This window comes from Sphaerodactylus townsendi, linkage group LG05 (assembly GCF_021028975.2).
Source record: "Sphaerodactylus townsendi isolate TG3544 linkage group LG05, MPM_Stown_v2.3, whole genome shotgun sequence".
Classification (NCBI taxonomy): Eukaryota; Metazoa; Chordata; class Lepidosauria; order Squamata; family Sphaerodactylidae; genus Sphaerodactylus; species Sphaerodactylus townsendi.
In genome coordinates, this window is record NC_059429.1 from 107,170,690 (window position 1) to 107,186,613 (window position 15,924).

Here is a 15,924-nt window from a genome sequence, read left to right on the forward strand (position 1 = left end):
AACACATTTAGCCACAGAGATCTCATCTCTTTTTTTGCTTTGTGGTCACTTGTTTGTTCCTTCCAAGTATGAAATTAGTGATGATCACTCGCTGAGAAATAACAGCTCCCATGTTGTCTCTTGCAGTCTGTTATTTATTGAACAATAACTTCAGTCCTGACCTGTGCAATGAAGATGGATTAACTGCACTGCATCAGGTAAGTGTTAACAACTGGGGGTCAGATTAAGGAGAATGTTCACACTGCAGTTTTCAGAAACAGAGAAAGCATCTGTCACACTGGGGTATCTCCCACCTCCCCTATAATCCATAGGCAGGGATTTTCCCTAATTCGTTTGTAATTCATGTCTTCTGACCATCTCTTTGGTCAGTGTTATTATATATAACCTTTGCGAGGGGAGGGGTTCATTCAACTTCCCATCCCCTACCTCACTAAAACAAACATATAACTGAACCAGTTTGAGGAAATGAGGTGATTACCCCCCCCCCCAATCTCTGCTGTGTTATCACGCTTTTCAAAGTTCAACCATAAAACATTAGAATTTTATTACATTACTTGGGAACAGGATAAGGGAAAGCAGAAATTTGGTAAGAAGGGAAGAAGCAGCCTTATCTGCAAATATGAAGATGTTCTTAGTGGTACAGCTCAAACTGCATTTGGATTTTTGACAAAATTAGCATTTGTTACAGGTTTCTACATTCTTTGAAATAAGGTATTGGTGTTACTCAACTTTGACTTAGAGCCCCATTCATAAGGGTGTGTGTGAATCCGCTGGTGGAAGTAGTGCATAGCTCACCAGTGAATTTGTCCTCCCCAGGGTACCCTTCCTGGTGGAAGGTTGGTTTTGCCTGCATCATTTGTGCAGCTCACAACTGAACACCTGTTTTCTCCTAGGACATTCCAACACTGACAGTCATGTATGGACTATACAGTATTATGGTGGTCCTGTGGTGAAGAGAAGAAACCATAGTTCAGAGGCAGAGTACTCATATGTTGCATGTAGAAGGTCCTAGTTAAAAGGATCTCAGTAGGCTTCTTCCCAAAGCTTCATTGAGCCATTAACAGTCAGAGTATACTAGAGTGAGATGAATGAAATAATAACATGACACAGTGTCAGATATCCCCTAAGATCCCAGTCAACTATGTGGAGGAGTATTAGACAGCATAGGATGAAGATCCCTGCAAGTGGTTCATGACTGCTTCTGATACCACAGATGAATAATAGGCTAAGGTGACCAGATTGTCACCTTTTAAAACTGGGACCAGGGTGGGCGTGCGTGCGCGCCACATGCGCAGCTGCAGGAGCGCACTGCCTTTTGGGGTGCTCCCCGGTTTCCCGCCCTGTGACAGGGCGGGAAAATGGGGAGCACCCCAAAAGGCAGTGCGCTTCTGCGGCTGCGTGCGGGGGAGGCTGCCACAGGGCGGGAAAAGGGGAGCGCCCCAGAAGGCAGTGCAGCAGCCTTCCAAAAATCGGGACAGTAAAAAAAACCCCGCAAGATGCGGGACAAATTGGTTTAAGGCGGGACTGTCCCGCCAAAAGCAGGACATCTGGTCACCTTGATTTAATAGGCAGATCTTGGAACCATTCAAGATTATTACATGGCAGTTCCTGCAGACTGGTATGTTTCTGAACAAGGCTTGACATGACAAAAACATGCAACATGTGCACATTCTAACGAAGTCAAGTTCTTCGTCCAGAGATGGATTTCAGACTGCTTTGAGGCTTCTGAGACAAGGGGCACCATCTGGCAGCCTCCTTTCCAGCCCCTAAGAAGGTGGGCAGTAACAACAGAGGGAGATTGTTAAGCTGATTGTGAAGGCGGGTAACCTCATCCACAGTTCATGCATTCCCAGTCAAGTGTTATAAATGTACTATTGAAGGATTGTGGCTGAAGCCCAGATTCTTTCTGCAAGTGAACATTCTCTTTTGACTTCAGACAGATGTTTATTTTAAGACGCAAACTAGCTCCTAGGAAAAAAACCACCACTTTTTTGGGAAATGGTAGTTGTTGCCCTGTGGCAAATGAAAACATTTTTAGTCTGTGGTGAACAACAAAACTGCATCATCTCTGAAGCCCCAGTTGGAAAAGCCATAGTGGTCAAAAGCCAAGACCTTATAGAGTAGATCAAAGTTGTATAGAGTACAGTATCCTAATTGCTACAGTGGCCAACTATATTATTTTTGGAAGCCTAGAATCCATGCTCCCATGCCTGGAGGCATAGCCCACCCTTGCTATCACCACCCCTCCTCCACAAGTGGTATATAGTGGGCATACGAGACCTGTACATGTTAACAGTAAATGCACATACAATCTATGTACAGAATGCAAATGGTCCCTTAACTGTGACCGTGCATACAAAGCAAATGTTCTACATATGATCCTCCTAATGTGTGCTATACAACAGGAAGTAAAAGAATGCTATATGCCATTAAAGGTTAAAATGAAAAAAAATGAAAGTAAAAGAATGGGGACCAAATTATTGCCTAATTGTCAACATTTAAGGAAAACAGTAGAATGGGATGGTACTTCTATAAGTGCAGCTTTGTTTTTGTATTATTATCAGTTATCCCCAGGAAACAATATATTTGAGATTGAAAACTCTTGTTGTATTAAGCAGAAATTCTGTTCCTCTTGCTTCTTCGCCCATGGTTTTGGTTAGCCCTCTGGAAAAAGTTGCAATAGGCACGCACTTTTTGGGTGGTACTTTTACCAGGGCTTACTAGACAGTTCCCAGGAAGGCTAGCACACTCCCCAGCTGAAGCCTGGATCACTTTTCAAATGGCATTTTTAGAATCTTAAGAGAGAGGGAACCACAGAGTCCTGGTAAAGTAGGAGGGGGTCTTTTTTCTGATGAGTGAAATTAACGAGAATCTGCTTGCAATCTGGTCTGAACAGAGTTAAAACAGACATTTCTGTGAGTCCATAGAAAGGAAATCGTGAGTGCAAACAGCTATGATTTGGATTGGAGCCATGCAGGAAGGGACAAGGGATCTAAGACCCACTTGGGTTTTGTTAACTGACCTTCTTGTACCGCTGTTAACATTTTTCAAAGGGGAAAAAAAGATGTGCCCTTTAAAAACATCCCCCCCCCTTTAAAAATCTAATAATAGCACACACGGCCTGGTTTTGAACTAAGTGGGGCCTGTCCCTTCCCATATGGCTGTGGCTGCCACTCTCTGAACAATCCACTTTTTCAGAATGAAGATCATTTTTACATCTAGTTTGACCCTCAGTTATGCATCTCGTTTAAATTCTATAGGATTAAGGAGCAGCTGCAATTGGAAGTTAGGAAAATGGAGTAAGCAAGCTTCTCTCTTTCATCCACACACTGCTGGGCTCCTGTCTTTCAAGACTTCTCCATGCTGTCTATACAGTGTTCAGAGTACCAGTTTGATGTTAGGCAGCAGTAATGTAGAAGTCGCTCCGGCTTTGGTTTACACAGAACTGGTTTCAAATGCATTCAGGCAATCTTAACACCTTCTGGGTTTGATTCCTCCATAGTGCTGCATAGACAACTATGAAGAAATAGTCAAGCTTCTCCTGAACCATGGAGCCAATGTCAATGCAAAGGACAATGAATTGTGGACTCCGCTCCATGCAGCAGCAACTTGTGGTCACATCAACTTGGTGAAGATCCTGATTCAGCAGTAGGTGACCCATGATACATTGTATTATGCTGGGCCAGCCCTGAGTGATGGATGCCATGAATGCAAGTTGGGGTCCCCATGGTTTACTTTGCATTTCAAATCCACCCCTACTGCTTATTGTCTGTGGTAATTGTGGCACACATTCCTACACTGCCCTTATGAGCCCGAACTAAAGTGCAAGAGTGGGGCCAAGACAAGATAAGGTGGATATTGGAGGTATCCAGCTATACAGCTTTCACTGTTGACTTAGTTTCCATAACAACTGTCTTGGTATTGCCTTGGACAAGCAGCCCCAGTGTTTTGACTTTGTCATGAATTGTTTGGAATAGACTTGTCAGGAGACAAAATCTGGGTTTGTGCCATGTGCCTTCCCTATTTCTATTTAATGTGAAATGGTATGTTCATGGGTAGCCAGAAGGTGGACTGTGGACCACTGGTGGCCAGTTTGTGGTGAACCACCTAGTGCTGATTGGTTGCTGTGTAGCTGGCTTCACAAGGCTTCTCTTATGTTCTTAAGAAAGCATTACGTAATACAGATTAATTAATGTAATACAGATTAATTATAGTTGATATTAAGACATCTTGAACATGCACTTTTGCTTTTAAAGATTAGTCTACACAGGTGGACCATGTGGATTCTTCTTTAAAACACAGTGAACCACACATGTCTGACATCAACTATCCTGGACATTTAATGGCTGTTTTAAAGGGGGGAAATGTTCGTTGCTGTGATGGAAAGGAAGCATGCAAATGTGATGGCCTGAGCCTCAATAATAACAAGAATGTCACATCCCTTCCCCAGTGGTCTCTCGGTACCAGAAGCGGCAATACAGAGGTTTTTCTTTTAGTAGAATGCAACACAGCATGCTGTTGTTTGTATCAAAGTAGTATTTTGTAAGAAGCTTTTCAGATCAAAGAGCCTGTTTGAATACAGAATCAAAAGGCTTCAGTGCCAGAACATGGAGCCCACAGAGACCTGTGGAAGTAGCAGCTAACACAAAGGATGTCTGATCCTATGCTTTGTTTGCTGGTTTAGAGGAGCTAAGTAAAAAAAAACCCATGCATTTCTTACATTGTAATTTCCTCTGTTCTCCTGGGAGGGGAAAATGAACATGAATATAAATGCGAGTGGCTGGTTGGTCTCCACTTCAAAGGCTGTAAATGTCAAGGCACATCAGGCTTAATCGGTATTAGAATATTATTTTCACATTGGTGCTATGAGTAATTCAGAATGCATTAGGACATTACTAGATTTTTATTACAGGAACAGGAACTGCCTTGTTGAAGCAGAACGGAGGAGCTGTCGGTCTTGGGAATCCTGGGGAGAAATTGTAGCTGGAATAGATGGAGATGACTAAGAAAAATTATGTGAAGGGGGACAGAGAAAGTGTGTGCCGGGCATCCTTGTAGTAGACAGAGAGGATGGAATTTTTTCCAGGGATTTGTCTTAGGAGTCAGGTTCTTTTCAGCAGTTGTCTTTCCATATCTCCCCTGGGTGCGGTGGGGGGAGATTCTGACATGGATCACAGGTGCATGATAATTCCAACTCAGGCAGTGAGTTAATGCTAATAATACGTAGCATTTGTATAATGCTTTCAGTGGTTCAAGTGCTTGCATTCATTGGCTAGGAAGGATTTCCATCTTCAGAGGGTAACGTGCTTGCCTCCTGCTTCAGCCCCAGAGCCCCTCTCCTGTGTTGTCCACTGTCCCCAAGGAATAGCATTTTAGGAGACTTTGGGGGCTGTAGTGGAAGGACAGAGGTGAGATAGTCTAGTTCCACTGGAGGAAATCCTTCCATCCACACAAACACTCCACTGGGTCCAAGCCATTATTTTGTTGTAGTCCTTACATCAGCTCTGCAAAGACTGGCTAGCATTATGGGTCCTTTGTTACTGATGAGCAGTCTGGGCTGGTGAAATGTGTCTTGCGTAAGGCCACCTGCAGAATTGGTGGGTGAACCAAGGTTACAGATCTCTTAACCATGCCACTACATCAGTTTTGCCAGGAGATAGAATACTCCCCTTGGAAACATGGATCCCTTGGGGCATAAGAGAATGCATGAAGTGAAACAGATCATTAGTTCATCAGATACAATATTGTTTATTCAGACTGGCAGCAGCTCTTCAGGGTCTTGAGCAGAGGTCTTTCATGTCACCTGCTACCTGGTCCTTTTAACCGGAGATGCAGGCAATTGAACCTGGAACCTTCTGCATGCCAAACAGATTCTCTACCCCTGAGCCATGAAGCTTCCCATAACTCAAATAGATTGTTTGAAGTGGCTTTGCCTCATTCATCTGGCATCTTAAAGCCCTGGTCAAACATGTTTTCAATAAGGAGATAGTCATTTGAAGCAATGTTTGGGTCATCACGCATCCCCTTCAGTGGGCCTGGAATGTGTATATAGCTCTCATGCCTGATTTTCCCCTTGCAGTGGAGCAGACCTACTGGCTGTGAATGCAGATGGAAATATGCCATATGACCTCTGTGAAGATGAGCCAACCTTAGACGTCATTGAGACCTGCATGGCATACCAGGGTAAGGCTTCTTTTGAAAACATAGTACTTCAGCTGGGGGTCCATGTCTTCTCTTGCATTTTCCTCCCTATGAGGTGGTACAACTATATTTGTATCTGTTTATTTACATAATTTATAGTCCAACTTTCTTACTAAGACTCAAGGTGGATTGCAGAATTAGAAAGCAATGCAATTAAAATGAGCACAATTAATGCAACAAACAGTGCAATAAAATTGGATTACAACATTGGAAACCAATGAAATAAACATATAAAACACATCTCATAAAAAGAAGGGGAAAGCTATCTAAAAACTCCAGACATTATAACTATAATCCTGTTCCTTTTATAAAAAGAGAGCTCTCTGGAACAATTCCTTTTGAACATTCCCCTGTTACAACCACCCTGCTCCTTTTAGAAAAATGCCTCCTGATCAACTCTATTTCATGCAAAATACAGAGCAACAAAAGCACGGCTGCCTTTTTAAAGCTACAAAGCTACTCGATCTGAGCAAATGAATTATCTGCTTTAATCCATCAGCAGCCCCTACAGTAGTCCCTGCTTGGGATTTTGGAAGCGAAACCAGATCCTAAATTTCATCATCGCATACCACTTTTTTTGCATCCTATTTTTGAAACAGAACAAGCCAAGCAGAGATGACCCATGAAAAATGCACGTTTTCCAAATTGCAGTCAAGTTCAGGTCTGACAACTTGTCATGTGCAACTGTCAGCTAAGACAATTTTGTTTTATGAGTTTTAGTGTTACAGATAGTTCAGAAGTTTATTATTGCGGTTCTCACCCTCATTGTCATTAATTTACTAGAAAAATGACAGTAGTAGAGCAGGAAGGTGGCCGGCCCTTCTTCCACTCCAAATTCTTTCTTGCAGAAGGGGAAAACCCTGGCTCCTGACCTGAACTCCTGGAAGGAAAGTGGAATAAAATGAAGTTGAGGTAGATAATCATATGGACCACTGTCATTAGGCCCATTTTCTTTTGTCTGAACTTGAGAGGGACGTCCTCTCAATTCCCCTCTCATGTAGAGGACTACCCTCTCTGGGCAAGAGAAAAACAGAGCGGGACCTGATGTCCTAAACAAAGAGCAATTCCCCTGAGTCACTGTATTCTTTCCTCCATTCTTACTTCAACTGCAAAGGACCCTAAAGCGGGATAGGAAGAGTTGATGAATGTCACTTGGGCTGTTTCCGCACGGGTGGAATACAGCACCCCAGGGACAGCAAAAACGCCGTCCCTGGGGAGGAGTTCACTCAGCAGGTGCTTCTGCAATGCAGCAGTGCCGTGCTCGTGCCGCCCAAGCGGCATGGAAACGCCACTTTTGAATCTCACTCCATGAGCGAGGTTTTTCAAAAGTGGCACCTTCCACCTGCTGCCATGCGAACGGCAGCAGATGGAAGGCAGTGTTTCTCTCCCACCTTCCCTAGCTGGCTTACCTTCTCCTGATGGCTGCCATCGCATTGTGGAGACCAGGGGACACGCCCCCCTGGCATCTGTTTCCAGAGCCATCGCTCTGGCCAGGGGACATGCTCCCCTGGCCTCCACAACACGACGGCAGCCAGCAGGAGAAGGTAAGCTGGCTGGAGAAGGCGCAGCCTGTGCGAAGATTGTGCCTTCGCCTGCACCCCTACTGGGACCGTCTGTGCGAACGGTCCCTGGGGGGTGCATCAGCATAATTTATGCCAACACACCCCTGCTCGCTGGCCGTGCGGAAACGGCCATGGTAACAAATGAACTCATGTAAAGCTGCCTTATGCAGAATGAGACCCTTGGTATATTAAGGCCAGTATTATCTACTCAGACTGGTAGTGGCTCTGCATGGTCTCAGGCAGAGGTCTTTCACATTACCTATTACCACTTTTTTTTAAAAAAAACTGGAATTTCTGGGGCTTTCTGCATGCCAAGCATATGCTCTGCCTCTGAGCCACAGTCCCGCCCCCATAAATTTTGCCTACTGAGACTGGCAGCAGCTCTCCAGGATCCTAGGCAGGGATAATCCTCCCACATGATCAAGAAACAGAAGAACTGGCTTTGGGATATGATACCATAGTGTTTAATTCAAAAACAGGTTACCCTTGAGATAAAAGCTTTTCACTACTTTTGCTGAAGGAAGGAGAATATGTAACGCTGGAATGAAACTTTTGTTTTGATCACAGGCATAACATTGAATACATCAGGCATAACATGGAGTAGCATCTTTTTCATATTCAAGAATGGAACACATCACTTATCACAGGAATCAGACATTTGCATTAAAGTTGTCTGTGCAAGGACAGGGGTGATTGTAGGAAATTATAAAGAGCAGCAGACATGACTTTCCTCGTAAAGTGTCAATGTGCTAACCCTGACCCACCACTGGTAGCCTGATGACTATATCAAACATGACAGCAGACGAGTTTTGTTGTGGGGAGGGCAGCCACTGAATTACAGTCACTTGCCTTAGATTGAAACTAGACTGTTTATATTTTTAATGAGTCAGTTCTGGGTTCCCCTGACTTAACATTGTTTTCCTAACTCATATGCAGATCCAGAATGGGACAAGTAGTGCCCTTCCTGGCTGTTTTGGGTTGGGCAAACAACACAGGGCAGGCTGAAACCCCTTCCCCCTCTCTGTCACATTCCTGATCTGACTCAGCCCCTGCAGCACTTTAAAAATTCATCCCCACAGTTGCTCTCTGACTGCAGGGAACGTGAGTAGGCTTAAGAGAACCTTGACTTTGGAGGTTTTTAAACAGAGGCTGGATGATCATATGTCGAGAGTTCTTTGATTGTGTGTTCCTGCATTGCAGGGGGTTGGACTTGATGGCCCTTGGGGTCTCTTCCAACTCTTTGATTCTTATGATTTGACTCGTTAAAAATATCATGTAGTTTAACCTATAGAGTACATCATTCAAGAGTTGTACTAAATTTTTTCTAATATAAAACTGCCTTGATCTGTCTATCCAAGTGTTTTCTGCATTCACCAGTAGAAACTCTGCAAAGTCTGTGATGGAGATCTCCCCAGTTACACTGAGAGAGATTGGTGTTGATTCCATACGCATGGGAAGCTAGCTTTTTAGCACTGAACTTTGTCCTCTTTGTTTATTGCAGCACAGCTACTTGCTCTGCTGGAAGATTGATTTGACTTTTCCCAGTAGGTGTGTGAAATGCTGCAGAGGTCTTCAAGCCCAGAGGCTATAGCAAGACAGGGGGAAAAAAACACCAACAAAAATGAATACATCCATGAGCAATTATTGCTCTGTGATATTAACCCCAAGTCTGTGAAAACCTATAATATATACAGATCCTGAAGCTTCAAAATTGTCTTATGGAAGTGCAGTTTTTAACACAATGGCCTTTGTCCAAAGCCCTGCAGGGCTGTGTGCCATGAGGTCTGCCCCACTTCCTTTAATATTAGAGTGGACTCCACACATTCTTCCACATTGGTAGTGAATGGGGAAATCCTTCTTATCTTACTATTGCAGAGCTATTGGTGCCCCTCAAATCGTCCATGTAGACTGGAGCTCCTGATTCGAAGTTTCAACAACTGCAATGTGGCAGAGTCATTGATACCTAACTCCTTCCATTTCCACCTTGTTTGTTTTTAAATAGAAAGTACTTGGGAGAGGACACATTTGAAGCAGAGAGACAGCAGGGGAGAGGATGTTACACACTTTTCCTGCTCCTCCTCCTTTTTTGTGTGTGCTTCAGATTGCTCTTCAAGTAGTTTTCTCTCTGGGGTGGGATTTCTTAAGAAAAAGACAGCAGCAAATGCTCTTTAACACCTTTGCCCACAGTACATTATTGACCTGTAATATATCTATATCCAATCAAACACATATTCTATGAAATAGGCTGTGGCCAGCTGATGTTTCTAGAGGTTTTTTTGGAAGGTGTTTCCTTCTCAGCCATCTTGTTCTTTGCTCTTCTTCACCATAGGAATCACCCAGGAGAAAATCAATGAGATGCGGGCCGCTCCAGAGCAGGCAATGATCAGCGATATCACAGAGCTAATAGCAACAGGGCAGGATCTAAACATAACTGATGTACAAGGTGCTACACTGGTGAGAAATATTCTCATAGCATTTCTACAGCTATTGTCATTGGAATGCAATTTGACCTGCAGATCTTCAAGATTTTTTCTACCCTGTGATATGAAATAGGTAACAACATTTTAAAAGGGTGGAATGTATCCCAGGTGCACTTGGATTTCTTTTGTCTCACTGCATACTTTGGTATTGTTTTTGAAACAGCACAAAAACCTGCCAAATGTATTCCACAGAAGTGAAAAGTAGGTGAATGTATGCACTGTGAGCAATAGTTTTTCTACCAAAGCTGGTAAATATAAATATAGGTTCAAGTCCACCAGAATGTTTCTTCAGATGTAAGCTTTTCTGTTGGCATAGTTCAAGTTCCTAGCCTCCTTTCTTTGGCTGCACCACAAAACGGTCCTTCTGGTGAGAAGATACCTCAAGGAGTAGCATTTTTGGCTGCAAAGAGGGTAGGAAGACCAGAAACTCAAACTTCACCAAAGAAACCGCTCCTATCCACAGGAGCACGCTAGTACCTTGAAGCCAAAAACTTGTTCTTGTTTTCATATGTTGCCATTGTGAGCCTTTTCATTCTGTTCATTTTACTGGCATTTTACTGGCAATATTCCTGCTTGGTCAGCTTCTCATGTGTGGTTTCTACACCCTCGTGCCATTAAAGGTTATCTGCTTATACCCTCTGGTCACCAGAGTATTAAAATGCATCAATTTAACTGGAGAAATTTCCACACACAAAAAATAAAACAGTGTGAATTGCAGGGTTTTGAAATTTGGTAATATCCCTTTATCAAATCTCCAACTCTCTGGGGGAGTGAGGGAAGCACGTGACTCTTGCCAGAGTATTTGGAAACAATCATGAAATAATTGTGTAAATATACCCCAAACCCAGCATCCTCTATCAGGTATCAATAAACAAAGACATGAGCACCCACCAGGTGAGTTCGCATCTTGATTGCCTAGGACAAGCAGGGAACTGATCATTTGGTGAGCCAATCAAATGTATGGCAGTTTCTGCACGGCCCCCGAGGCGTCCCCACGCCGGCAAGAATTCTGCCGGCGTGGGGGCGGAGGCCGTTCGCACGCAAGCGTGCGTGCGGCCTCAGGGGAGGCCGGCGGAGGACAAGCGACTCCGCATGGAGCCGCCTCTGCCCCCTTCCCCGTCCCACTCACCTTGTCCCCGTCGTCGGGCTGCTGGCCTCTGAAGCCCCGCCCACGCTGCCCTCCGACCTCCAGGGGTCGGAGGACAGTGAGGGAGGGGCTGCAGAGGCCAGCAGGCCGACGACGGGGACAAGGTGAGTGGGACGGGGAAGGGAAACAGCGTGTTCCCGGCGGTGCTGTTCGCACCGCGCCGCCGGGAACACGCTGTTGCGGCAAAAACAACCCTTTAAAGGGTTGTTGTTTAGGGCGGCCTGACACCGCCCTGGGGGAGGGGGAGCGCAGTCAGGTCGGCGCTGCTGCATTGCAGCAGCGCCACCTGTGCGAATGGCTCCCTGGGGACGGCGTTTATCCCGTCCCCAGAGCGCCATAAAAAGGCCGTGCGGAAACGGCCTATCTGAACAAATTCTAATGTGATTTTTTTGTGTGTGTGTGATCATACTGTTCTCTCAACATATTGGCAAACGTAAAGCCAGTTGTTAACCTTCATCTGAACTGTTTGCCAAAATAACTTCTTGTCTTATTTTTGCTGCATATATTATTTTTGTGTGTGTGTGTTTGTACTTCCTAAGCCTTCTCAAGCAATTCTCTGGAGAAGTGGCATATACATTTTTCTAAACGAATTTCAAAAATAAATTAATAAAAGCATGGTGTACATTTTCCCCAAAACAAACATTTCAGGGTCCACCTAATAGCTGAAAATACATAGCTTCTTTTATGTCTTTGGTTTGTCTTTGGAAAAATAAACCAAAGCCCAATCCCAACAAGACTGAGGTCCTGCTGGTCAGTGGTAAAGCTGAGAACTGAGGAGTCAGCCTGTCTTGGAGGGGATTGTAGTGCCTCTGAAAGAGCAGGTTTGTAGCTTGGTGATGCTGAATGATTCTGTCCTACAGTAGCAGGCCCAAGTTTCCTCTATAGGATGCAGTAGCTTTTATCAGCTTCAAATGATTCACTAGCTAAAACTGTTGCTTGAAAAACATGATCTGGCCATGCTGAGTCAAGCGCTGATTAATCCAAGTTAGGTTATTGTACTTTGGGGCTGTCTTTAAAAATAAAAACTTCCAAGTGGTCCAAAAATGCAGTGGCCAATCTACTGCCAGGAGTTGGTTGCAGTGTGTGCTGCATGATCTATATTGGCTGCCCATTTGTTTCTGCATACAATTTAAAGTGCTGGTTCTTACCTTTAAGACCCTATAGCACTTGGGGTATGATGTGAAGGACCACTTCCTCCCATGTTGTCCAGCCTCCCCGTTAAGATCTGTAACACCAGCCCTTTCTCCATTCCCGCACCTTCAGAGCTGAAGGTGGTAGTATCCAGAGACAGGTGTTTTTTTCAGTATTGGCACCTCACCTATGGCATGCTCTGGGCTTCTCTAGCACCTACATGACTCTCTTTTAGGTACTCCGTTTACCCAGATTTTTAATTAATAGATTGGTCATTTAAACATTATATTTAGAGTGTGATTTTAGCCTGGAAACTGTTAAATTCATTGTAAGTTGCTCAGTGAGCTATGATATTGTGCTCTGGCTGGGTTTTTAATTCTGGGTTTTAATTAACAATTTTTAATAGAGAGGTGGCAGAAAACTTTTCTAAATACATAATGAAAAGGGGTTGCTAAAGAATGTCCAAGATGAATTACCTCTGCGTTTGTTTCAAAACATGCTCAAGCTCCAGGAAGCCGTGAGCCTGGTATGAGGCAATGCTTAGGAGAACAGAAGTGCACATGGCCTATATTCATTTTTAATTCAGATTAAATGCAGTAATTTTAACATCAATCTTGCTTGTTTACAGCTGTTATTGTGATTGCCAAAATGTGTCAAATTATATTTCCTCAGTGTAATCAAGGGTTCAAATTAAACACACACCGGGTTGGATCCAACAGAGTTTTTCTGCTAATGAAAAGGCCAGAGGCGGGGAGGGGCTCCTTTGACCACCAAAAAGTTCACACTGTGATCAAGGGATCCTTCATGGATTAAAAGCTACTGCGTTTCCCAGAAAATAAGACAGGGTCTTATATTAATTTTTGCTCCAAAAGATGCATTAGGGCTTATTTTCAGGGGATGTCTTATTTCCCCCCCCCCCCCCATGATTTTGCACCCCCACGTGGCCAGATCAGCTGCGCCGGGGAATCTGTAACTAGGGCTTATTTTTGGTGTAGGGCTTATATTTCAGACATCCTCCAAAAATCCTGAAAAATCATGCTAGGGCTTATTTTCGGGGTAGGTCTTATTTTCGGGGGAACAGGGTATGTGGTGTGGGGGCTCTAGTAAGAAGGATTTATGGAGATTGAGTGAAAAAGATGACTAGATCCAACCAATGCTGGACTTCGTTACCGAGAAAAAGTCAAGGTGCTGTTCAGTTTTACCCAATCAAGATGTCTTCTGCTGTGGTGAAAATCCATTGTATAAAACCAGTGGTTTGAAGTGGTATGGATGACAGACTTCTAACCCAGAGAAGAAACCTTCAGAAATAGAGAGAATAAAGAAAAATGTGTAGCCGTTTCTTAATCATATGGAGCCCCCTATTGGCTTCATTATGGAATTATTTCTGTCATTAAATCTATCCATGAGCCTCTGGGACAGTGTTTTCCAACCTTTTCGACGTCACAGTACCCTTAACCTAACTCTTCATATCTCACAGTACCCCTGCCATCCTCCTCCCACCTTCCCCTCCCCGGGTGAAGGGAAGCACGAGGGGTGGGGAGTGGGGTGAGAAGTGGCTGCTGACCTTGTGGCAGGCCCTGCCCCCTGGGCCAGCTCCATATCCTTGCTGGTGCCGACCGGAGACACCACAAAAGTGAGGGGGGGGGGTGGTAGCATTGCCATGGTACCCCTGGGACATGCTCACAGCACCCCAGGGTACCACAGAAACCTGGAATCGCTGCTCTGGGATATAGCTGGAATGAAAAAGGTAATTTATTATAGATGTAGGAAGGCCCAAAGATTTATTAGGAAGCACTTTTATTAGGAGCATGGATCATACAGGGTGGCATTGGTTGGACAATTCTGGGCTTTGGATCAGAATCAGGTTAATCCAAGATTAGAAAATCATCTGAATGATCAATAGTCAAGCAGGACCAGTGCTAAGAAGATGAAGTAAACATGCACACATGTTGATGTTTGAACTAATCTGCCCTGACTTGAATGGCCCAGGCTAGCTCAATCTCATCAGTTTTTGGAAACTAAGCAGGGTCAGCCTTGATTAGAACTTGAGTGAGAGACCACCAAGGAAGTTCAGGGTTGCTATGTAGAGGCAGGCAATGGCAAACCACCTCAATTTCTCTTGTCTTGAAAACCCTGTGGGTCGCCATAAGCCAGCTGTGAATTGATAGCCCTGTTGCGCCACCACAAAAGGATGTCATATTGAAGGGGCAGAATTAAAGATAGATCAGATTTCAGTTTGGAGAGAGCACAGCTTAGCTTTCCAGGCAAGGTTAAAACCACATGTCAGGTTTAATTTGTGGCTGCCATTTTTTTTTAATTCAACCGACTCAGTGACTTCTTAAATGGCTTACTGCATTTTTCCATTGGCCTTCAAACTTTTTAGTAGTGGTATTTACTTTGTTTAAGATACAAGTAGTCCCATTCCCTGATATGTAACATAACTTACAGAAAATATGGTGCACATACTGATAAAGAAAAATAAAACTTCTAACTTATTCTGGAAACTACAGTTAAGAGAAACCTGCTCTGATCTGAACATGTATGTGTAAAGAGAATGCTCTCTGGCTGTCACTCACATAGATGTGCTCCCCCCACAAATGTACACAGACAATCAAAGAACAGCTCCTATTCACTTCTCACCCCCTTCTCCTTCAACATGCAGAAATGTCCTGGTCAGTCCGGTTCTGGATTCTGTCTGCAGCAGCCCACCAGAATTCAGCAGCCAACAGTCAGGTATTTGCACATCAGAGGGATTTCTTATCTTTCCCACAGGTTATGAAAACATGGGAGAAATGAGGTTTTTCCAAGCTCAGCCTTACTACAACATGAGTCAATCTCCACAAGTGTCAGCCCTTTCTAAAATGACAGGCTTTGACCGACTCTCATCCGTGACAGGGCTCAAATCATTTTTTTTTTGGTTATCACAAAGCATTCAGCATTACATGAGATGCCATTTAAAAGGCACAATATTTTCTCTTGTCATAGTTGCATATAGCTGCAGCCAACGGGTACCTTCATGCAGCTGAGATTCTTCTAGATCATGGAGCAAGGCTGGACCTCCAGGACTGGGATGGCTGGGAACCCCTCCATGCTGCTGCCTTCTGGGGACACGTATGTGTTTTCTTGCAAGCTATTTGCACAACTCCTTCCCCTTTGGTTTGTGGAAGCAGCTGAGCATATTGGCTTATTTCCTTCATTCTAGATGCAGATGGCTGAGTTGTTGGTGTCCCATGGTGCAAGTCTGAGTGCCCGGACAGCCATGGATGAGATGCCAATAGGTGAGCTGTCCCCTTCTCTCATTTCTAAACTTGGACACGTCAGTGAGGCTCTCTTAGCACGTATAGAATTTAACATATCTAGTTTGTTTGTATCCCATTTTTTTATTTTGAAGTAATTGCTCTCT

General features: G+C 44.1%; 1 protein-coding gene across 1 annotated transcript in view; it reads left to right on the plus strand.

Annotated features, from left to right (window-relative positions):
* Positions 1-15,924, plus strand: part of PPP1R16B (protein phosphatase 1 regulatory subunit 16B) — a 100,743-nt gene that overhangs the window by 69,889 nt on the left and 14,930 nt on the right. The window contains exons 3-8 of the mRNA XM_048497585.1: positions 127-197; positions 3,503-3,648; positions 6,080-6,183; positions 10,093-10,217; positions 15,507-15,632; positions 15,724-15,799. Of these exons, the coding sequence (XP_048353542.1) occupies positions 127-197; positions 3,503-3,648; positions 6,080-6,183; positions 10,093-10,217; positions 15,507-15,632; positions 15,724-15,799 (648 nt within the window). The remainder of the gene's footprint in view (positions 1-126; positions 198-3,502; positions 3,649-6,079; positions 6,184-10,092; positions 10,218-15,506; positions 15,633-15,723; positions 15,800-15,924) is intronic.